Source organism: Branchiostoma lanceolatum, chromosome 12 (assembly GCF_035083965.1).
Source record: "Branchiostoma lanceolatum isolate klBraLanc5 chromosome 12, klBraLanc5.hap2, whole genome shotgun sequence".
Taxonomy (NCBI): Eukaryota; Metazoa; Chordata; class Leptocardii; order Amphioxiformes; family Branchiostomatidae; genus Branchiostoma; species Branchiostoma lanceolatum.
Window position 1 is genome coordinate 1,528,716 of NC_089733.1, and position 25,742 is coordinate 1,554,457.

The 25,742-nt window shown below is 40.4% G+C and overlaps 1 protein-coding gene across 6 annotated transcripts in view; it reads right to left on the reverse strand.

Moving 5' to 3' along the window:
- Positions 1–25,742, reverse strand: part of LOC136446542 (unconventional myosin-Ia-like) — a 113,850-nt gene that overhangs the window by 16,052 nt on the left and 72,056 nt on the right. For 3 of the 6 annotated variants that reach the window (XM_066444948.1, XM_066444945.1, XM_066444943.1), the window contains 5 exons: positions 17,094–17,162; positions 15,898–15,984; positions 15,166–15,252; positions 10,324–10,398; positions 6,382–6,519 (listed from right to left, as the gene is read on the reverse strand). In XM_066444948.1, coding sequence (XP_066301045.1) covers positions 6,382–6,519; positions 10,324–10,398; positions 15,166–15,252; positions 15,898–15,984; positions 17,094–17,162 — 456 coding nt within the window. The remainder of the gene's footprint in view (positions 1–6,381; positions 6,520–10,323; positions 10,399–15,165; positions 15,253–15,897; positions 15,985–17,093; positions 17,163–25,742) is intronic. The other 3 variants (XM_066444944.1, XM_066444946.1, XM_066444947.1) reach the window with 3 other exon arrangements.

A 25,742-nucleotide genomic window follows, 5' to 3' on the forward strand; every position in this document is an offset into this window, starting at 1 on the left:
CGATAGCAATAGAACAGCAATTTTTTCTGACACCTAAATGTCAAGAATAAGCTATACATTAGTGTACAATGATACATTTATGTACCAAACCCTATACAACTATCTAGGTGCACCGGTGCACCCACAGTCAGGGTTTGCGGAATCGATGGGGTGGTCTACTGGGGTGGGCTAGTGGGGTTGGCTACCTCAGCATTAATTCTACGACTCTCAAGGCTATGCATGGGAGTTTGGCCTCTTATGGAATTTCCTTGAAGAGAAACTGGGTCAAGCTGTGGGTGGGCTAGAGGAAAGGCAACAGCTGATCATATGGCAGGTGGGGGGGGGGGGGGTAGGTGGCAGCAATGAACTCCACCAAGACTGGTAGAAAAGCCATTTATCATAAAGAAACTTCTAAGTACTCAGTAATACAATAGGATATAATCAATTGTATAAGGGAAGAGGTACAAGGGGAAATAAACTGGAAGTTGGATAGGGCAGCTAGGGAATGAGAGAGCCTTTGTTTGACAAAATTCAAAACATATGTCTCACATTTAGACTAGAATGTACCTGAATGCATGTGCTTGTGTACAATGTACTGTACAATGTATTTGTGGTTATGTGTGTCAGTGTGCATGAGGGTGGGTTGGAATGTTGTATAGTGTTGCTTTTGCTGCTCATTTCTTTCGTGTAGCCACAATGCTACTGTCCTATTGGCCTGACTGAGCAGTAAAGGAACAGGGAACAAGGTCCTCCATGTTTATAAATCTAAAACTGGGGATAACAAACTCCTGCACGATGTAAATGTATGCTCATTGACCACCTCCACCCCCACTGTAGCATCCCCAAAGCAATTTGATCAGTTGCATTCTTTCCAGCCCACCCTCAAGGAAATTCCATTCGATGCTAAACCTCCATGAATAGTCTTGAGGCCCACAAAGGGTAGAATGCTAAGGTAGCCCACCCCACTAGCCCACCCCATCGATTCCGCAAACCCCCACAGTCAAATATTAGGTGCACAGCTCCAACATTTAGTGCACAAAAGTGCACATGCACCCAGTATTTCGAGCCCTGTATCCAGCTCCTTTTTTGGCGACGCCTCAGTGGCGAGCCAAATGGTATAGTATTGTGTGCAGTTTGCAAATACAAATGTACATCAAACAATGGATGTCACAGTTGTCCTCTAACAAGTATGGACTTAACCTTTGGACTTTGCCATCATGAAAGGAGGGGTGTTCCATAAAGAGCTTTATGTCATACCTGGGCCGCTTAAACGTTTGATACAAGTGTTCCGGCTTCCATAGAATATTTAGAATGCATTTTGAGTGCGCCGGTTGCACTGCCGTCGAAAATTCGAACACCGGATTCGGAGGTTGGAATCAATGTTGTTACAGCTTTTTGTTTGAGCACACAAAACTCCCTCAACTTCTGCATTCCGCATTGAAATGTGTGTTTTCTCGGGTGGGTATGACATAAATAACATACAACACTGCGGTCGGGCTGGTACCTCGGGTGATATGGAATACCCCGTGTTGTATTCTATATATACAACAAGGCAGCATTTCATCACCAAGGGTGCCAAAGAAACAGACACCAACGTGCCTCTAAGGCCTACCCGCCATGTGTGGTATATCCTCCAGAGGTGCAGGCTGGCCTCGCGACATGTTTTGGGCCCAATTGGCCAGTTTCTACTTGTCAGGGGCGGGTAGAAGGATGGAATGATCTACTTGTGGTGAGGGTGACACAGACAGGAAAAAAGACAGTCAGGAAAAAGGAAACGGTGAAATTAGTGTCAGGAGTTAAAGGAAGGTAAAGCAGTTTTATGGTCAAAAAAGTGGAAATAGATAAATGCTGAAATCTTTATGGTAGTGACATTTACTGACACAGTTTAGCACATTTGCGTAACAACTTGAATACTTTGAGATTTTAAAACCACACAAAAACAAGCTTAATGATGATCCCCTCAGTTTCGCGAGGCCACAAAAACTCCAGCGAAATTGCACAACTCAATCGTTTTTCCCTGTCAGTCGCCGGCAGGGTTCGGCGAGGTTTCGGCAAATTCCGGTGGCATGTCTTGCCATTGGTGTCCCGTCAAAAACAACGAGAAAATGTCCGCCTGGGCGACCCCGTGAGTTTTCTACACCAGTAAAGAAAAGGTAGGCTAATGAGAGACTAAAGACACAATGTCATGTGTTTTTAGGCAACGAAATTTTGATCAAATCCCCGGAAGCGTTTGGGATGCGCCAGCGAAGTTCGGCCGCGCTCGGGAGATTTTAAAAATGGCTGCTCCCCTCAGCGCAACAATTTTCTGTGAGTTCTCACATCACAACAACGTCGTATTTTTGCATAATGGACGTCGCTATACATCATCATCATCATATAATATACATTGTGATGGTGTTGTTTGAACTAATCATGTATAGAAATGACTAAATAGATTGACTTTCAAAATCCGATTTTCGGGGGATAAAACTGCTTTACCTTCCTTTAAGATTCAGTAAGGAGCAATAACAATAAATATAGTTTATTTTATGTTTCATCTAATTGTTAACGGGACAGTGCCAGTGGACAGAGATAAATGAAATTGTAATGGATAGTGTAATGTGGGACTGAACAATTAGGTGATAATGAGAAAAAGACCAGGACCTGGCAGGTAGAGGGTATCTAAATATATACTGATACCAGGACACAACCTGATCTGATGTACATGTATACAGCGTACGAAATACCCGTCTGCAATCTGCAAATTGCAGCATAAAAAAAATCAGGCTCAGGATTGAATGGTTCTCAATTTAGCCAAGGAGGTTATAATATAGATTTAGCTAGCGGCGCTGCAGATTAACTGAAACCAGTGTCGAGCGAACCTGACGGCGTTTCGGTGCGTGCCGACTGCCTCAGAGGTTTGACTTTTTTCGGGGATTTCCGTGATAACTTCAGGGACGAATCGTGTGAGAAAATGTCAAATTCGTGCATTTCCGTCCTAACCTCGCTAATCTCTGCGGTCACGATCTCGGGGTCGCCAAAAGTCGGGAAAACAATTCTGGATGTTTCTGGTGTAAACATGTTGCAGCAAGCATGCGATTTCTTCAGAGCCCAAACTTGGGGCATGGGCCTGATGACGGCAGCAAAGAAATGGTGGCCACTGCATTAGCCCGTGGTCCTTCAAGCCCAGATGGCAGCGATGAAGTTGAGAACCACTTGGATCGATCTAGAGCACCGCCTTGTGAGCAAGGGGAAGGCGGAGATTTTCTTCTGTGCCGAGACAATGGGGAGGGGGGCGCCCACCTGAAAAACAATAACATCGCCGGGCTGTCTGGAGTCTCCCCGACTGTCCGAAGTCGGAGTCTGATGTTTAAAACCGATAGCGATTTTTCAGATTTATAAAAAAAATGCAGAGGCCGAGGTTTTCGTGAGGCTTTTTTATTTTGAATTTTTAATTCTTTTCGATTTTTTTCAAATCTTTTCATTTTTTTTTCTGTGGGCCCGGTGGCTGTGATTTTTGTCACAGGTTGTGCGATCTCATTACGCATCAGAACAAGTATCCCTCGCAACGATATAATGTCCTTTCCTCCTTATCAGGCAGGTTGATTTTTAAAAAAATTCAATACACATACTTAGATTATAAACAAATATTTAATTGGATTAATATTGCTGTTGCAATTGTCGCTATTCATTTGTCAATGAATACTTTTCACACATGTATGTCATTCCTGTTTCAAATTTTGCTATTAAAAATTAAAGAATTAAGAGAATAGAGTATAAAGAATTACATCAATGTTTCAAAGCTAGATATGATGTAAATACACATGTATGGCATTATCAAGTTGAGAAGGTTGTAGAATGGAGAATTCCCCAGGTCCCAACAGCTCCACGATGAAAATCTATACCTCCATTCTAGGCATGTTGTGGGAGCTCACACCTGTTACACCTGTTAGTTTCAGACCCAGATTTAGGTGCAAGGAAAGATAGACACAGCTGTTGCAAGGTCTTGGTTTGAATCTCATGATAGTGGAACATTTATACACAGAGCTGATAGATATACATGTACATGTATGTGGGTAGTAAGGTGGTGATGATAATTTAAAGTTTCATTGTTGCAACTGATTCCAAAGACTGGCTGTCACTGTTATAAAACACACATAATTTTTTTTATATAAAAACAAATTTCATGGAGATTTTGGGTCTTCAGACTCTTGTTTCCACTTGCTTTGGGTCAAAAAAGGACTTTGATCTTTGTCAATCATCCCATTGAGACCCATACTTAAGACTTGAAAAAAAAGGCCCTCACAAAAATTGATGGGCTCTTAGGAAATCTAGGTCCGATGTTGAAAATAATGTTTGTAGCATTTGTGTGAATAGTTGTTCATAAGTTTTTACCCTTTTTATGTTTCGCCAACGAAACATATTGTTTTTGTCAGGTTTCTTCTCCTTCTCCTTCTCCTTCTCCTTCTTCTCCTGTCAAATCTTCAAATCGCTTCTTCTCGGTCGTCCGTCGACCAAATAAGCTGAAATTTGGTATGCAGGTAGAGTACGTGTATACCCCTAGACCCTTTTAAAATTTTTTTGATATAAGTTTTTAAAATGATTTTATGGAGGATTTTTGGTCATTTTCAGACAAAAGTCGCACATGATGGCCTCCAGTGCCATGGTGTTGAAAGCTGAGGACCTGAAATTTGGTTTAGTTGTGCATTGGATATTTACCCAAAGGACCCCATTATTTTTTTTGCCATACACTACTTCAAAATGATTTATTTTGCAATTTTTTGATGCAATTTTTGGTTATTTTCTGTCGGGGCCAGCAAGAACTAGGTCATACTGTAACATAAGCCCTCCTACACTTCCCCTGATCTGGGACTTAAAACCAAGCAGATGTCAGGGGGTACCTCTACTAATGGTATTACAGAAAGTTATATGTACCTTATGTTACATGGTACGGATGTTATATTTGAGATGTAGGTACCTATAGGAAAGGTGACTACACCTGACAATTACTTATGCTAATGAGGACCTAATTCGCATAATGTATGCATAAAGTTGTATGTCCCTTACCGTAAATGCTGCGGATGTCATCTTTGAGATGTAGGTACCTTTAAGAAAGGCGAACACACCAGGCCATAAATTATGCTAATGAGGACCTAATTTGCATAATCGATGCATGAAGTTGTATGTCCCTTACCGTAAAAGCTGCGGATGTCATCTTTGAGATGTAGGTACCGTTAGCAAAGGTGATCACACCTGGCCATTAATTATGCTAATGAGGACCTCATTTGCATAATGCATGGATAAACTTGTATTTCCCTTACCGTGACAGCTGCGGATGTCATCTTTAAGATGTAGGTACCATTAGGAAAGGTGAATGCACCTGGCCAAAAATTATGCTAATGAGGACCTCATTTGCATAATTTATGCAGAAACTTGTATTTCCCTTACCGTACAAGCTGCAGATGTCATATTTGACATGTAGGTAGCTTTAGGAAAGGTGCACACGCCTGGCCATGACATATGCTAATGAGGACCTCACTTGCATAATTTATGCATGATGTTGTATTCTCCTTACTGTAAAAGCTGTGGATGTCATCTTCAACATGTAGGTACATGTAGGAAAGGTGAAAGCACCTGGACATAACTTATGCTCATGAGGACCTCATTTGCATAAATTATGCAGAAACTTGGATTTGCCCAGGAGTTATTTTGGGACAGCCCACTTCTTGCATGAGGAGTATGGGCGAAACATCCTGAATTTGCTCTTAAAGCAAATGACGGCCAGTCTAGTTAGCAACTTAATTCTTCTATTGTTTAGACCCAAAAATTGATCTGGAACTCCAGCAATTATCCCATATACATGTAGGAACTTAAGGGATGATTCCCATCATGCATCACACCCAATGGGTCTTCATGAAGGGGCACAACTCAATTCCTTGATTATAAATAGTTTATTTATATCTGTGCATCAGTGAATAATTTCAAAAAATTTGGTTGATTTTGTATTCATAAAGATGTAGTCTTTTACAAATAACACCTGCTTCTGGTCTTGTGTATGGCTTTAAACTATGAAAATTAGAAATTGAATTCAGCAGAATCTTTGACTGAAAAGGTTGTTGGAGGTCGATATCGCCCCCCGTCCTGGTTGAAGGTTGGTGCACCCTGATGTAGGATGCTGGAAACTTCTCTCAACCAAGTATCGACTTCCAAAAACCTTTGACACATTGCTACAGTCAAACGTCATGTGTCCATAGGGATCGGGTCAGAGAGCTGAAGAAGATTGAGTTACTCAGTCAAAACTTTTGATGAGTCTGATTTCTTGAGTTCAGGAGAACGGTTGAACTTTTTCCAAAATGTACTTAACTCAGATGAACTTTCATGTTGATAACTCTATAATTAGTGTTGATGTGTGAGATGACGTACCCTCCAGCCATGGTAGATCTTCCTGAGGTGTTTGTTGGTGGTGTGACAGATGATGGGTGACCTGGGCCAGTCCTTACTCAGGAGGGAGCACGGTAGGGCAGCCAGTCTGGAATGCAGGAACAGTAGGTACTTTCTCCTCTGGAACACAAAACAGAGACTGCACATTAGGCAATTAGAGATACAGAGAAATTCACCCCCTTACCCATACTGCTTTTTGACCCCTTCTAGTCTGACAAACACAGCAGCACTGAGGATCTATGGTGATGCAGCAATGTGGGTACACACTCGCAAGCAGACACACACACACACACACAAACACACACAGCCACATAAACACACACCAGCCTTCACTTAAGGTCTCATTCATGAGTTTTTTTCGCCCCATAGGCTTACATGTTATAAAACGCGATTTAAATGGGTGCGTTCGTAATGAAGCTATACGAAATGCACCAATGTCATTCATTCTCTGTTGAGCACATTTACTCTAGGTCATGCAAAAAAATTGCCAACAGTTTCACTACATGAAATCTCTTTTGATTTATAGCAATTACAAACTGAACTTAGCTGCACCCCAGAAAAAGGCATTTTCCAGCTGAAAGCGCGCAGCCGCATCACCGACAATGGCGGTCTGTGGACGTCTGACCTCGCGCGCGGCTGATGAATTTTACCTGCTAATTTCTTCAGTTAAAAAGAACCTTTCATCAGTTTGACGCTTGAGATCAGTTGGGCTAGCTAAAAGGGATTTTCCCCCGATATAAACACACGTTCATGCAGCTGTTCATTTTTTGGGGTACGGATTCTTTGGGAGTCTACACACGGAGTAACTCAGGAATGAGACCTTAAGTATAATGTATTAAGTAAATAATCATCAAAACGAAAGAATACTATCTTCTCCGTCATCCCTGAAAGTTAGGGTGTGTTACGTCAACGCATTGGCCTTTGACACCTGTCACAAGTTGATGGATAATTTAAACCTGAAAGCACCCCCTATCATGTAGTTCAGCAGACAGCAGATTGGGTGGATTTTAGTGACTCTTGGCAGCAAATTACGCACATGCAGGCCAGCGAGCACGTTTTTGAGCTTGGCTGATACAAAATCAAAGGCGCACAGGACTAGACAACGAATCAAAGTGCTACTTTGTGCGCACCTGGGCTTGGTTGACTGTGAGAGTGCAAGGAATCGATCTGTGTACAGGCACAAAGGGAGTCATCTGAGACGTTCTAAGAAACACGAATAAGAGGGGGGGGGTTGAGCCAACGTGTATTACATAGCCTTAACTTAAAGTGGAGCTTCACGTCTGGAACTGTATGTTTATTGCAATATGGCAGACTGTATTAGCGGTATGTCAGTGTCCTACATGCATCTTTGTGTTTGTTGACACCTAATTTTCCAGCACAATACGCAACATAAACTTACAACAAATGGATGCTAGACTTCGTGCTATAACGATCTGAAACCTTAGTCTTCTTTCAAACGGCTTCTATTTCCAGCAAAGTATGATACAATGAAAATAACAATAAAAACGCCCCTCAAAAATGTAGACAAGTCCGTTGCCATGGCAATGTGATAAGCTACACAGCGCAACTTGCGTTCAGAAAACGCGAAGTGACGCCCGATTATCTATTCTTTTGAAATTTACGCTCCAGCGCTAATCGTTGATTTTTTATGAAGATTTTTCATTTTTATTTAAGGTCTCATTCATGAGTTTTTTCGCCCCATAGGCTTACATGTTATAAAACGTGTTTTACATGGGCGCGTTCGTAATGAAGCTATATGAAATGCACCAATGTAATTCATTCTCTGTTGAGCACATTTACCCTAGATCATGCAAAAAAATTGCCAACAGTTTCACTACATGAAATCTCTTTTTATAGCAATTACAAACTGAACTTAGCTACACCCCAGGAAAAGGCACTTTCCAGCTGAAAGCGCACGGCCGCATCGCCGACAATGGCGGTCTGTGGACGTCCGACCTCGTGTGCGGCTGACGAACTTTACACGTACCTGCTAATTTCTTCAGTTACAAACAAGCTTTCATCAGTTTGACGCTTGAGATCAGTTGGGCTAGCTAAAAGGAAATTTCACACCGACATAAAAACACCTTCATGCAGCCGTTCATTTTTTTGGGTACGGATTCTTTGGGAGTCTACACGCGGAGTAACTCAGGAATGAGCCAAAGATAATTACCATGACTGAATACCAGAGAAAAGCACAAGAGAACAAGGCAACAAGGGATAGCAGACTTAACCCCCTCTGGCAGGACATACAGAAACTGCAGCGAGGGTACACATGCACACATATTCACAGACCTTCAAGCCACGGTTACACAAAGCCGAACATGGCTCCCGAACACCAGCCGACCTAGAGCAGTTGGGAGCAGTCTGACCAGTTTTTAGGCCACGCCTATCTTTGGTGCCAAACAGGCGCCGAACATGTCCCAACCATCTCCTAATCAGTACATGAATTACTCCCGACTGGGCCCCGAATGCTTTCTAACCTACTCCGAACCATCCCGACATCTAGCCGAAGACTGCCGAATCTCTCCTGACTAATCACCAACAGATTGCAGACCCTCTCACGAATTGAAATGGACAATATTCAGCGACTTTCAAAAGAGGGGTCATTTTGGTTTATAATCAAAATAATCCATTCTTCTATGTTGTTAACATCACCAAGAGATTGAATTCGGATCATGGTTAGCATCAATAAGGCTTTTAGTGTTCTTCTTTGTTTTTGGTCGTGTGAAGGTCGGGGTGATTCGCCAACGTTCCCATAGTAGTCACTTGGTTGGGAATGACTTAGCAGAGATTGGTCTACGGCCTTGGGGTGAGTCATGGGTAGGTTGGAAACTGGTTGGGAGTAATTATAAGCGTGGTTAAGGTTCTAATTTTACTGCTGACTTACTCCCAAATACCAGCCGAAGACTAAGCCACTATGTTTGTCCCGCCACTGGCTTGACACGATGGAAGAAAACAATGTTGATCTGTGAATTTCCCCGACATGCGCGGCACGTGGCGTTCACCTGTTAAACGCATGGCCATTATGTTTTGCCGTGCAAAAATTAACCTCCAGTGCGGGGGTCGCTATATTGTATCAAACCTTCCTAAAACTGGTAAGAGTTTCAAACCTCGAATCACGATGGATAGTCTGAATATCAAAGAAAGGTTTAACGTCAGCTACTTTTAAAAGATACTAGCTATCGTGTTAGTTAGAAAAACATGATGAACTACGCGGTGTTGAATTACATATGAAATACGTCATGCATAACGCTTCCGTGCAACTTGTTGTTACTGGTTCAGGAGTTTTTTCTGTTATGTCGCTGGACGTAAATCTTTTTCATTGTTTTGTATAAAAGAGAGATATGGCTAAGGATCATACTTATGACGTTCTTTGTTGGTCATGAGAACAGGCTTTGGCATGATACACCGCGAGTGTGGACATGACCCAAACTGGACGTAAACTGCTCCTGCACGTAAATAGGTCATGTTACGTTAGATGCTGCTGTTGCAGTGCTACAAAAGCGGTCCCAAACATTAAGTACTGTAAATTCAGAATTGTTTGCAGTGGTTTTCTGTTTTTATTTTGTTCAATACTGTAGCAGTATGTAACTATAGCACTGCCGCGAACTTAAAACCACCGCGAACACTCCATTTTCGCCTCAGCGTGAAATAACAACCACGCAAACTTAAATGCATTTACAGTATTGTCATATGTTACAAAAATATTGTCAAGCAATAAGAGACTATAAACAATATTCAAAATACATGTGCTTCCTGGCCTTCCAAATGTGACTGAGTCTATATGCCCCCTCCTCATGGTTCACTGCTGGAGTTGATTTTCTGATCCAGACAGCATCCTTCATACAATAAGTGTACCTTTTGTCCTCACCTTGTCCCCATCCCAGTCTATTACACAGTTGTTTCTTGTACACCCAAACTTACCACACAGTTTCTCAGGAAGCTGACAATCTTGGGCGCAGCGTTGGCACGGAAACGTTTCCGGTACTCCTTACGCACCTGAGAGACATGCAACAAACACATCACAGATAAAATTACTTCACCACATGAATATCAATCAAACTGCCTTTTTCAAAACCTGGCTTTTGAAAGAAATCATTATATATAGGACTCATTATGGTAGCAATTCTCCAATAATCTATCTACATCATTTTCCCCTCTCCCATCAGTACTATCCTTATCATGTACTAGTAATCAAGAGGCATCAAACTATATATTATAAAAGTTACTTTTGCAGCATCTATCATTCTAATTTAGTTCTGAAGCCACCAAAGACATTAACACCATGAGCCAACAACACATTTAGGGGTGAAATAATAAAATGGGTACGGTTTATAGGACATGATCAACCAAGGAGATAGTATTCAACAGAAACTGAATAGGACTTCATTGGATCAATAAAGTATTGGACAAAACAAAGGGAAATGTATTAGTACAGAGCTTAAACTTTGTTCCAACACAAAAAAGGGAGCACATGAAATCAGCACACCTACTACAATGACTTCCTCAGAATTAGGGACACATGACATTAGCAATTGGTAAAAGCAGGTAGGAAGTCTGTACTGCCTGCCGTCTCTGTTGGGTGATGGTTGGTGTGCCCAGATGATGGGTTGTTTTGGTAACATCACATGTCCACAATGGTCAAGGAACCTAGGTGATCAAATTCTAAGGAAGACTGCAGTAGAACAGCTGAGAATTCAATGCAACAACCGTTTGAGTTGGAACAAAGTTTTAGCTCTAACCTATGTATACAGCAACTACCAAGTGAAAACAGATGAAATTTTAAGTTAATACAGGGAAATGGGGTTATTTCAGAGTTTCTGAAAATGGTATCTACTTTCAATCAATAACATTTATTTTGACTGGAATGCCCTTGGAATTTCCATTATTAGCTACATACAAGACACAAAGTTTGGGGGCAGTATTCTCAACCTTGAAAATGAATATGCTGTCTGTAGTTGAACATGTATTACAACGTACATGTATGCAACAAACACATTATGAAACAACAACATACACAACTGTACAGCTAAATAATTAATTGTGATTCGATGTGATGACACACATGCAGTGATATTCTGGAGGCAGAGATTGCGTTGTTTCCCCATCAAAATTTGTTTCAGGTCCCGTGGGACAATATCCTTAAGCTGCTACACCTACATGTACATGTCTAATTATGCAATTTCAATGGTTGCCCTTGGACATCTTCCTTTCCTTGGCTGTTGTTTTCATTCCTCTGCTATATACATAAGGCAGGCATGAAGGAGGCCAATCACAGTTCAAGACCCTCAGTTACGAGGATGGGATTACATTAGTACAATGTAGGTGCAGGTACAATGTAGATATAGTTTTAATATCAAAGAAATGGCTTTAGTTATAGTTATCAAATATGTTATTACTTAAAGGATAATCCAGAGCATTTTATGAGGCTTGAAACTTGAATTAAAAAAAACTCCCATTTCTAGTCATTCCTACACATAGTAGGAATGACTAGAAATGATATATATGATGATGATGATGACACATAGTAAGTTTTAATAACACTACCATTACATATCGACAGTAAAGGAGCAAAGATATGATGTCGTTGTGTGGTGAGAACTGCTAGAAAATCCAAGCCCTAATAGACTGATCCTGACTGTCCATCACAATTAATGAGAGAGTGACTGCATGTCCATCAAGTATTTGCATTTTTATGTTTTAATTTTGCATTTCTACGTTTCGACAGATGTGGGCGGGGCTATGAAATCGGTCTATTTACACTAGGCACATGAAACTAAAAGATCACCATGTAGCGTATTTTTGTGCCGCTTTTGAGCACTTTTGATAAAAAATTTGCACGCAAATGTGGTAACAGTGGCATTAAATGTCAATTTCATAAAGATTACAGAAACTAGAATATTTCCAGTTTTCAAGCCTCATAAAATGCTCTGGGTGCCTTTAATGTTTAACTTTTGAGGATGTTCTGAAATGTCTGAATGGAATATAAACTAACAGGACATGTACAAATAAAAAATGTAACATTGCATTCTGCAGCGTAACTTCTTGTCACCTTTTATGGCAAGAGCAACTGTTAAGACTGTGAAAAAATGTTTTGAATGACGGGAAACCAACTAAACTTGGCACAAAAAGTTTGGAAACTTAACTTTGGTTGATCATATTTCCGTTGTTTCTTCATCAATTTCAATGCATTATATATCGTTGGAAAGCTTGTGTAATTTCCTTTCCTATGATACCCAACTCATTATAATTGCAATCTCTTGGAGCGAGCACCAGGCCTGCTTACGCGAGTGGGTTGTAGAAAAAAAGTGCCCAAATTTCCCTGCTAGAGTCAAACACTCACTGCGGCACAGCGCCAAACCCGTTTGCGGTGGTGCCGTCCGCATCGTGAGTGGAACTGTGTGTGGAGGAATGTTATGTTCACAGCTACAGGTGAGAGTATTTTAATTGTTGGATGGGTAAGTGAAAGTGTAGGGGCGGCGAGGAGAACCCTATGCTGACTGTTGTACTACAGATAGTGTTTGTTGGAGTCAGTGTCATGGTGTGAGGCAGTACAGCTGCCAGAGGAAAAACCATGTTAATCATCATATGCAACCTCGATGTGTCAAGATATTGAGACACCATTCTCCATCCAGTCACATTTCCTAGATCCCTACCTCTGCAATATGAGACTGAGTGTCAATCTGCAAGATGATAGTGCATGTCCATACAGAAAGAGTCATTTCAGACCACCTCCAGGATGCAGAATGGCCTTTCTGCAGCCCAGATCTCTACAGTCACGATTGAACACCTCTCAGACTCTGTGATCACTGATAAGCTTGGGCTAGCTCTGCATGCAATTATGATCAACAGAACAACACTAGTACTGGTCCACCTGCAACGACTCCTGGTGTAAGAATGGCCAGGGAACGCGTAACAAAACTCGGTGCATGGTCGGACGTCCGAGTGCACGGTCGGCCATTTATACCTGCCAAACAGCACGGCCCGGCATGTACACTTTCTTCTGTGGGCCCAACATAGAAAATGCTGCACGGTTGCAAAATGTTACAATGTAGATTGATATTTAACAATGCAAACGATGTGGTAAAATAATATACAGTTTTCCTTTTAAAGTTTATGTTTTTTAATGAACATGAATCATTACAAAAGTCTCGCTTGTACAACACTGGGATATGTCGCAATGCATGACTGTTATGATCTATATTATACCGCAGCAGGGGCATGGTACAATGTATGGTAGTTTGGTTGGTTCGTATACTGTACTTCCCAAAAGCCGTTCCACAGGCATATATTTGGGCATTTCCGCCTGTGCTTGTATGCCCTGTCAGATCCCCATAAATGGCCATATTACATATATTACCACAAATTAAAAGGAACTCATTTTGTTAAGAAGCTGGACATAAAGGTGACCAAAATATGGTGCCGTGTAGTGAGATTTAAACGTTAGGTATCTTTAAAAATCACCTCAGGACAATGAAGTCAAAGTAGCTCAGTTGGTAAGCACGTATAGAATGTACGCTTGGTGGGGACTGGAAGGTCACCGGTTCTAACCCGGGTACATCAAACCTTTTTTCTTTTCTTTTCTTTTTCTGTCTTTTTTATTTATTTATTTTTTTCACTTTTTATATAAGGAGGAAATATATTGTTTTTGCTGGCGTGTTCTTCATCTTTTTCTTCTTCTTTTGCATGATTTATGCAGGAACTTGTATTTCCCTTACGATAAATGCTACAGATGTCATATTTGATTTCTAGGTGCCTTTAGGAAAGGTGAATGCACCACATATATTATGCTAATGAGTACCTCATTGGCACATCTTATGCAGAAACTTTCATTTCATTTCTTCCAAATGCGCCCAAGTCAGCTTTTTTTAAAAGCTTTCTTGAAGCTGACTTTGAAAACAGTTTATTTCATACCAAACTTCACAAAACTGAATAAAACTTAACACTGCACTTTAACTGGGGTCTTACAGCAATTTAGATCTTTTTACAAACTTTACTTCAACCGTTTCATCCCAACCACAATGAGGTCGTATGGCCAGCTTTCTTTAGAAGCTTTCTTGTTTTATGTGACTCGCTCGGATAAGTAGGTCTGGTGCTTGTTGTATTATTTACAACAATAATAAGTTTGGTATCATGGGAAAGAAAATTACATAAGCTTTTCAATGATATATAAATCATTGAAATTGATCAAGAAATAACAGAGATAGGATCGACCAAAGTTAAATTTCCAAACTTTTTGTGCCGAGTGTACTTCTCAAGGCCTTCAGACATCAACATAGACATGATTATATTTTGCTAGTTAATGATCATAATCTGTGATGAAAACATGCATATTTGACACAATTAGTACAAAGACTGGACATGTGATGATGACATTGACAATGAAGACACCAAGGCCCGCCACCAAGTCTACATAGAAATATGTCAGAAGTGGGAAGACTCTCAAAAAAGTCATTATTGAGAACAAAGAAACAATAGAAAGCTGTATATTTAGCACAGTTCAAAAATCAATGTTGACAAACTTTCAAAAAATTAAATTAAATCAAGCTGAGCCGTTCCTTTAAGAATTAATGATTTGCTTGGCTAGATTTTGCAGTTGCATTTGATGAATTCCTTTATGACTAATTGCCAGGAATAATACAAAATTAATTAATAATGATTCAATTTTTCCTGGCAACCTTCAGGTACAACTTGTATCATGGCACAGTAAGATTTCAGGGATGAAAAAGACATGAAGTACAGAGCAGACGCCCTAAACCCACTTACTTTCCACCCAATGTAGTAAGCACGAATGACATTGGCAGCCCAAATGCAGCGTTTCTCATGCCTAATCTGTCTGCAGAGTTTCCTGGCCTGTTATACATGTAGGAGAAAGGGTTGAGTGGCAGAGTACAAGTACATGCTCACACCAGCGCCCAACAGTAACCACCTCCATGTTGTTAGAACAGCCAGAAAGTGCACCGACAGCATGCTTTTTACATGAGGAAGATGAGCCTTTAAGCCATGGTTTCATATTGCACTTCATTGGAAAAGTTTATGATCTGCTGTGTCTGGCAAAGGACAGCTGTACACTAACTATTACAAAATAATTCATTCCTGACTATGTTAAGAATTACAGGAATGACAAAAACTGAAAACTTCATTTCCGACGAAAGCCACAGCATGTCATGGACAGTGCAGATTACACATCATACAAATTTTGTATGATTTATGTGTATGATTTGTGCTTATGACATGTATTCATAAACATTTAGTGTGTTGGAACATGCTTAATACAGTCACTAACAACAATGTATATTGTACATCATAAGAAAAAGACCCTCATATAATCAGGGTGCAGCCAGAAATAAGACGACAATCATGCATGACATAAATGTGCTTCTTTTGTTGCCAGCAATGCCTTACACTTGACAAACACCAAGTACCGACACCACAATACAATAGCATAATGACGGAACGGCGCTTCATGCAATAGCTCGCCAATCCTGCGGCACTTACTTGCCAACCCAAGAAGTATTTGCGAATGATTCCGACGGACCAAATGCAAAGTTTCTCATACTTCATCTGCTTGTAGAGCTGTCGAGCCTGTGGGGGAAGAGTCCTGGGGTGGTTAAGGCAGTGGCACAGTTGGCAAGACTTCGGCAGGCAGGCAGGCAGTAGTAATCAAAGGGGTACTCAACAGCAGAAGCTAGTATTATGGCCTTTCAGGTACTTTTTTAAAAATAACGCATGCTATGCAATGTACCTAAGTCAGGCACAGTTTCAAAATTGATACACACGGGCACGCCTCTGTTTCATCCAGGGGAATTCTGGGTGAGAAGGAAATTACTTGGGTTGAAAATCATAATCCACTCTTTGAAAAAAACATAAGTACAGAATGTTGCAGCATTATAAAAATGTAAGTTTAACCAAACACAAGCAGCTGTGCAATTCAATTAGTTACTACAGTGCATCAATTTAAATGTTACCTCCTAAAATGAGTCCAAACCTTTCAAAGCTGGATGCCACCATAAAGGGCAGAGGGTTGAACTTGTATCATACAACTCACATACCCCTAATGGAATGGTACAGTTTGTATCATAGTTAATTGGGGGGGGGGGGTATTTAGCTCAGCCTCTCAACTTTGACATAAAATATAAATGAGGCCCATTTATGTAGACAGCCTTTGGAAGTTCCACATGCCATAGTCATCATAACCTAGAGTAACACAAGCATGCTTATACCATTGTCAAGACCGGAAAGAAAGAGAAAGGAAACCTCTAGCATGTGATGTCCAACTTTAGGGAACCTGTTTCTAGTCTTGTGGATTGGTAATAAAAGGGGAATGAGAAAGTCAATCTATTTCAATCATACTTTGTCATGAAAGCATTTGGCATTTCTTTTCATCATACCCTTTCAATGACAATGTATATTGATATACTAGACACTATACTTCACTTTCCCTCAGTTAAATTAGATCTATTCAGCTATCTACAGGCACTACACATTTAGTTTAAACCTTAAGGTATAACTGACTTTAAAGGTAACTGAGATTAACAAATTTACACAGAATGGCTTGAAATTAAATTGGTTTACTGTAAAACGAAAAGTAAATACAAAAACATAAATTTTGCTACTTACAAATGTATAGTAACCTTGGAAATATCTGTATTTAGTATAATGGGGTCATAAAAAGAGGTATGTGAATAATCTACCTTCCATCCTCGAAAGAATGCAGCAATGGTGACAGCAGAATTTCTCTGCAACTGATAGGACTTTCTTTGCTGAAAATAGGTGAGACAAGGTACGGTTTGTATCAGGAAGGAAGAGGCAGGAAGGTTTTGGCATAATAGAAAATAATAATTATCAATATACATGATCATGATACACAAAAGTGCTCCTGTACCAAAGTTCTGTTCAGCTCAAGGAGCAAAAGGAAAATGTTTTAATGGTTTGAAGAACAATTTCAGTAATGCAATGATAAGACAATTGGCTTTGTATATCTAATGAAAAAGTGGTACAGTCCCTGGTGCTGAACTGTCATTTGATGCTGCATGTGTAGACTGTGTGGTACTGTCCATTTAAAGTGCATAAGACACCAATGACATCAAAATTAAGAATTTCCTAAAATTACTTAAACCATAATACTATTGTTAAATAACACAGAAATTTTCACAAAATATTCACACTTCGGATCTTATTGAACATCAAACCATCAAAACATTATACCTCCAGCTTTTGATTCTTCCCACCAGTTAATTACATTAATCAGTGACTTGCCCGCTCAAGACGTCACAATGAACATGGCAGCCGATTAGGAACTTTGCACGGCGGCTCGGAAAGAACGTTAGTTTTACAAACAAACAAAATAGATATTGTTATATCCTTTAATTGAATTTTATTACGATAATCAAACACTGTATGCTCATCAAATAATGTTTTTCAGAAGCCATGCTGTAAGGTTCCGAACCGGCTGCCGTGTTCATTGTGACGTCATGAGTGGGCATTAGTCTGATTAATGTAATCACCTGGTGAGAAAATCAGATAAGAATAAAGAGCTGGATCCATGGAGGTATCATGGTTTCTGATGGTTCAATGTTAGATAACATCAGAAGGGTGTGTATTTGTTTTAAACATTTATATTCCTTGAATGATGCTACTCCTATTTCAGATAATAAGGAAATGTTGTATTTTGGTGTTGTATGCACTTTAACAACTCAGCACAGATACACTGTGACAAAAGTCATTCATAATCTTTGCAGCATTGTAAGACAGATCTAATGAAACATAGTTACACACATCTGACTTAGAAATACAACTGTTACAGCAAGAGGTGTTAACCAGACTGGTACAAAATGTAAAATGCTGTTTGTCCATCTTTTACTTTAATCTTGAAAAGAAAAACATAATCAGGACTTTTCTTACAACACCAACAGCTCCAGTAGAACATACAGAAACTGCACACAGACAAGCCCAAAACTGATTATTCTGTAACTGCATCTAAGTTTGCAGTGATTTAATTTTGCGGTAGGGAGGAAATGGAGTATATTTGCTGTGGTTTTTAATTTGCAGTTGAAAAAAAGGTGGTAGATGGGCAGAAGACAGAACAAGCATTTTCATGGTGGTTTTAAGTTCACCCTGAAAAGTTTATCCCAAAAACAGCAAACATAAAACAACTGCAAGCTTTAATGCATTATAAAATATTATCCCATGGCCAGATGGAGTCGACCAATCAGAAGCCTCCATTGCCCATGTGTTATGATGCCATAACACAACCGTTAGACCATTCCATTATGTAGAGGGGAGGTTATCTGTTTGTTAACATTCATATAATGTTTATTTGTTCCCAAAAATGTTTACTATCTTAGAATAAATCAAATCTTTTGTAAGCATATGACAAAATAGAATAAACCATTTCAATACAAGTCAAATCTAAATGGGCGGAACTGTAAGTGGAGCCGCCCACAGCATTGAATCAGAAGGACACCCATCAGGGAGGAATGATGATAATAGATAATAAATTTGAAAAAGATTTGACATACCAAGATTGCAATGTTATTAAATATTATCTGTGGAAATTTTGGTTTTGAAAATGAAATCTATCATCTTCTGTTCAAAAAGGACAAATTCTGAAATGCATTCTTAATAGTATAAGGGATCTATGTGTCATACAGGAATTGTTATGTTGAGCCCATAGGTATGGGCTCAACATATTGTTTTTGTCTGGTTCTTCTTCTTCTCCTCCTGACAAATCTTCAAATGGATTCAACCCCGCCATTTTTTAACCAACCAACCTGAAATTTGGCATGGGGGTTAAGATGGCAAATACCCCCAGACGATTTTTCAATTGTTTTGAAACAGGCCTTAATATCATTTTTATGGAGGTTTTTTGGGGCATTTTAAGGCAATTTTTATATTTTTGGCTTCTGTGCCCTGGTATGACAAGCAAATGACCTGGAATTCGGCACAAGGGTGCCTTGAACATGTCCCTACAGGACTTCAATCACATTTTGTGGTGTACATCACTTCAAAATGCTTCGTTTTGGGGACTTTTGGACCCATTTTCAGACCAAAAACGGGCAAAAGTGCTGTCCCCGTTCCATGTTCTTGGCAAAGTATGATGCTCTCGCAAATGTTGCCTTCCTACATGCAGTTAATATTTCGATTTGCCCAGGAGTTATTTTGGGACAGCCCACTTCTTGCATGGGCGAAACATGCTGTATTTGCTCAGGGGCAAATGACGGCCTTTCTAGTCTACTCTTATATTGGTCAGTTTGGATAGGCTATATGATAATAACGTTAAGGACCCGCCTCTTCCTCGGTGTATATGGTGTCATAATGCCTGGTGATACGCGCCGTTATGAGTATCAAGACATGGTCACGGAAAAAGTTAATAGGGCAATCAAAATAGGAGGAAGAAGAAGAAGAACTTTATTGCACGACAATTGTACATGGTACAAAGTATGGCAAGAATTCGTAAACATAATACAAAGAAGAAGTATAGAATAAAACTTAACATCCTAATTACTAATACATTACAATAAGGGCTAGTACATATTTTGATATAGCATCCTAATTACTAATACAATACAATAAGGGCTAGCATACATTTTTTATATAGCGTAACAGTTATGATCGAGTTGGTTTAATCATTAGTTTCGGTATTTTTCCTAATGTGAAAGCAGTCGTTAAGATATTTACCTATTTTCGTATTGTGGGGTTTGTTGCATTTAAATATATACTCAAAACGGTCGGTAGTATCGATACTCGTAAAATTTGTTCTTGATTTGAGACATGTGAATAACTTATTACGTAAAACATCATATCTAGAGCATTCCATGACAAAGTGAAATACATCTTCAATTTTCATTGGACAGTATGGACAAAACCTTTGGTCAGGGGCTATATTGTAATATCTGCCCGTCTCTATTTTCAACTTATGACTACTGATTCTTAACTGAGTTATCGCTTTACGAATTTCAACGTTATTTATATCATCAAGATATTTTTCTTGTTCATAACGGTTTTTTGATTTGTTGAGAAAAGACAATTTGGAATTAATTCTAATGCGGCTAAACCACTCTTGTATATGTGTATCTTGTAGCCGGGAGAGAAGTTGGTGGGCAATATAATCTACTTTATAAGACTCAGGTTTCATCCATATATGTCCAAAGCCGTGGTAACAGAGAGTGTCCTTAACATGATTAATCCAATCATGATCACCAGTAAATACAGTGTCGTATGCATCGTGAAGCAGAGAGTCCTCAGGTAAGTTTACTAAACGGTGCCAGTATTTAATGAGCTGAATTTTAGCATATATCATAATGGGAAAAGTTCCTAACTCTCCTCGCACGCCGTCGTTAGATGATTTTGAATGGACTCCAAGTAGAAATTTTTGAAAACGCATGTCGATAATGTCGAATTCTGGTATATCTAAAGGGAGACGTATATTATCGATTGAAAAATCATCCTTTTCCAGACTAAGCCCAGCTGTATATCTTAGGAACATGTCTTTGTCTGACCCTTTTTCAAAATTAATGATGTAAGTATGGGTTAGATCAGTACAAGTGCTCTTTCGAATCAATACTGGAATACTGTCATCAATTTGGAGTTTCTTCAATAGAAAAGAGAATATACTTTTTGCGGAAGACACAGGTATGTTTTTCGATACAATAAGTTTCAGTGTTTTTGAGGTATGGTCAAAGCATGTTAACTCAGATCCATACAAAAGGATAGGTTTTACGATTTTGTCATAAAGACTTTTCCCTAACTTAATTGAAATATTTTCCGAAGACAAAAGAGATTTTAATTTGAATATAGCTCTCATAGCTTTGGTTTTTAAGAATTTTCTGGCAGTTTTAAATCTACCTGAGGACGTTAGAGGGATACCAAGGTAGGTGTAGCTGTCCGTAACTTCTATTTCATTATCATAGAATTCTTTAGATCTTTTCTTTGTAGCACCTTTAGAGAAGACAAGAACTTTCGTTTTAGAGACATTAACAGTTAATTTCCAATTATTACAATATGTTTCCAGCATATTAATGCATCGTTGGAGTCCTTGTTTTGACAATGAAATTAAGGCGAGATCATCTGCCCAAGACAAGCAATTGATAGATGTTCATGAAGTTAAGCCCCTGTCACACTTGTGCGTATAAGCCATTGCGCGTGAGTTCCGTGTTGAATTTTGACAACACGCAGTTGTACGCTCAAAATATCAATTTTTTTCCAGTTATGCGCGGTGCACATATAGCGTGTGAATAACAACTTAAACGCATCCAATGCGTTTGAGACACGTGTAATTCGCATATGAAGTGCGCAATACTCTTATCCTTGCAGCGAATAGCTGCGCATCAGGTGCGTGTGCTGAGCGCTTTCCGAATGCCCACAACGACTGCCGGCCGCATGCCTGGCGCACTTCTGACGACTGCTAATCGAATTACGAGCGTACCCCAGGTATGAGATGTGTTGGAACGGCAGCTGCTGCCTGCTTCTCCTTTTATTACAAGTTCAGACTCGACTACAAGAACAACATGGGGCGCCGGCCGAAACGTGGCTCTTCCACCCGCGCTAGCCATGGCCGTGGCTCGTCTAATTCTGGACCACCCGTTGAGGCGTCTAACACCCCTGATGCTGTAGGTAACCGTGATGGTTGTGTTGGCCATGGTACTGAAGACAGTCCCCCGGCCCCATCAGGCGAAGCTGTCCAGTCTCACTCCCCTGGTCACGAACCTGCAAACGAGGGTGGTGAGAAGGAGCAGACCTCCGGATCACCATCACCTCAGGCCTCGTCTGCTACCCCCCAAAAGCCACGAGCAAAGAAGACCAGCTACTCCCTAGATGCTGAGGTAGAAAAGGCTTTGGTGGAATGGATGAAGGAGAACGATATCCTCTGGAACAGTAAGCTGATCCGCTACAAACGTACAGATTTAAAAGAAGCTCTATAAAAAGGAAAAGGCGAAAGAGCTAGAGAAGACAGCCACCTACTTGAAAGGCTGGTGGAGGTCCATTAAGGACATATTCACAAGGCTACACAAGAGGAAGAGCGGAGATGGGCTCAAGGACCTCACTGAGAGGGAAGAATGGATTTTTGCCACTTGTACTTTCTTGCGGCCACTAGTCCGGCACGTGTCACAACCAATGAGAAGTGTAAGTATGGAAGGCCCTTGTGTCTTCGTTTCGTAGCTCCACCATTAATCGGTGATAAATCCCAAACTGTTGTCTTCTCTCTATCCACGGCCGGACCCAGACGGTCCTTTGGTGTGCTATTCTCCTTCTTCTCTTTCTTTGACGAAGTAGATGGAGTTGTAGGTTGACGATGTCATGCTGGTGTTGGATGACAGCAAGCATGAGGTGTCGCCGTTTATGGCCTGGATCTACCATGTTTGGAAGTTCTATGCACCCTGGAGTCAAAGGTGCCCTCGTATTTAGACCAAATCTGGAATATGCCCCGGATGTTCGTCGAGCACGCTATGTGAACGATATCCGTTAGCTATCTGTGCGTTTGTCAGACGCTACTGGTACGTGCAATACGCTGCCCGATCGCAGGACGAACGACACTAATTCGTGACGTATATTCTTACTCGCTATACGGTCGACCATCATGCGTTGTATCTGCGCTGCAAGTGCGCGATGTGGTCGCTGCGCAGAGATCGTGCCGCAAGAGAAGCGTATTACGGCGATTGGAGCGCAACCACAAAGCGCGCTCGTACCTTACTCGACCGATGTAGGACGTGTGAACTGCGTTCTTATAACGTCTGAGCTGCGTCCCAGCGTTCGCACGAAAGTTTTGGGTAGTTTCAAAAATATCAGGCGTACTGGGCCGTGCCTTGCGTGTGCCTGCGTGCCTAAAACTATCACAAAACGATTGAGAAACGCGTTAGGTGCGTATTGGGCGCACGCCGGCGTATGACAAAAATGTTAACACGCAACTCACACGCTCATGTTATACGCACAAGTGTGACAGGGCCTTTAAAACAGCGGCATCACATTTGTCACGATCAAAACATTGCGGCAAATCATTGATAAATAGGTTGAATAACAATGGGCTAATGTTACAGCCTTGTCTTACACCACATGTTGAAACAAAAGAATCTGATAAACCGTTCTCTACTCTAACTGCATAATTGACATCCAAGTGCATAGTTTTCAATACATTAAAAAAGTTTCCATCTATGCCATAATTTAACAGTTTATAGAATAATCCATCACGCCATACACTGTCAAATGCTTTTTTCATGTCAACAAAACAGACAAACAATTTACCTTTCTTTTTCTAACAGCCTCCACTTTAATTTGGGACTTCCAGTTTAATTTGGGACTTACCGTAAAATTCCTATTTACGTACGCACCCCTCCTAACGTACGCACCCCCGATTTGGGGACGATTGCGGGCCTGACTCAGTGAGTTGAAACGTTCAGGGGAAAAACCCTCCTAACATACGCACCCCCTCTCCAGCATTTTGGTGGATAGTTAGAGGTTGACATGATCATCCTTCCGATGATGTTTACCGACTGAAAGGGTTACTGAGAAAATGTTTCTGGGTAGAAAATGTCAAACAATTCAAATATATGTATTATTTATTCTTTATTACTGATTGATTGTGTGGTAGCATTCCACACTTCATTTGCATGAAGATGTACCGTACTCTCAAGCTGATATGCGATTTTTCTCAGGAAGAACCCCTCCTAACGTACGCACCCCAACTTTGGTGTCGGCCTGGAGCACCTGCTTGCGACTTGAAAAGTTTAAAAAGTGTGTACGTAAATAGGGATTTTACGGTACCTCCCACATTTCAGTCATCTTTAACCCAAATGGCTTGATATCACATATGTTAGGTAAAAATGAGGTTAAGAATACGTAGCAGCCATTGATGACCCCCTGGGGATTAGCCAAATTCTGGAGAATTCTGGGGAATTCCGGCAATCTGAGCCAGAATTCCCCGGAATTCCAGGAATCGAAGCCAGAATTCCGGGGAATTCCGGGAGTCTGAGCCAGAATTCCCCAGAATTCCGGGGAACTGGAGCCAGAATTTTACAGAAGTCTCGGAATTTAAACCATGGGCTATGGAATTTTTGTTGTTCGTACTCTATTAAAGCCCGCTGCGGCGCGCACAATTGGTGAGGCTAGATCGTAAGGGTCTGGAGAGACTGCCATTCTGTGCCAAAGTGACTTCAATACAACAATTGCCCCATGTGCAGCCATTGAACTGTAGATTTAAAACCACTTACACCGTGAAGGACCCCTACTCTATTTGATAAGTGTGGTGGGTTCTTTAACGTGCCCGAGGTGTGGCTCTCCTCAAACAATCGACCTTCATTTAACGTCCTTTCCGAGGGACGTCCCTAACTGAAGCTAGGTACATGTACTCATTTATACCTGAATGAAGTCTTTCCTAAGGGCACAACATTGGGGCATATCGGTGGTTTCGAACCCGGGATCTCGGTTGTACGGGAAACACCCCACCGATTGCGCTGCACAATGCCACAAATGATGGATTAGCTCCTTGTTAGTTCGTTAAGAGGCAATGAATCTTGGGGGTCTTGAGGCATGCTCTCTTACAACCCCGTTCATACTAAATCGCGTAAATCGCGAAATCTAAAGCCGAACTGTGTGTCGGCTAGCAGATTATTGTTTTCTACAAAGTTTTGTAGCCTAGTATTCATGAGACGTGTAAACAATTTCGACAAACAACTGGAGAGAGCGATTCCTCTATAATTATCAACGTTGGACTTATCACCTGATTTGTAGATTGGAGTTAGAATGCTGGTGTTCCAATTAGACGGAAATGTGCCTTCGGTAAGGATAGTATTGAAAAGGGTAACTAATGACAGACATAGCTGCATTGAATTTGATCCATGTTTTAGCATGTTGTTAGAAATAGAATCCATACCACATGCTTTATCGGGTTTTAATTGTTTTATGCCATCTAAAACTTCTTTTTTAGAAAAAGGAAAATCTAGCAAATTATGGGATTTTTTATCGAAATGTTATAACCGTTCTGTAATTGTGGTTTCGAAATCTGTGTTAAAATTTCTGTGTTTTGTTAGATTATTCAATCCTTTGAAGTGATCTGTCCATTCTGTGTTTGTGATATTGGGGTCTGTAGTATTTTTGTTTGTTTTCCCATTAACTTCGTTTTTCAAAAAATTTAACGATGACCAAAATTCTTTAGGATTATTTTCATTCATATGCTCTAATTTGGACAATAATTCCGCCTTGTGTTTTCGTTTAGATTGTTTAATTAGTTTTTTATAATCTTTTAGTGTTGAAAAATATCTAATTCTAGTTTCTTGAACCCATGGTTCTTTTTTCAATTCTAAAGATAGTCTTTTCAGTCGTTGGCGTAATGAACAGCAACATTGATC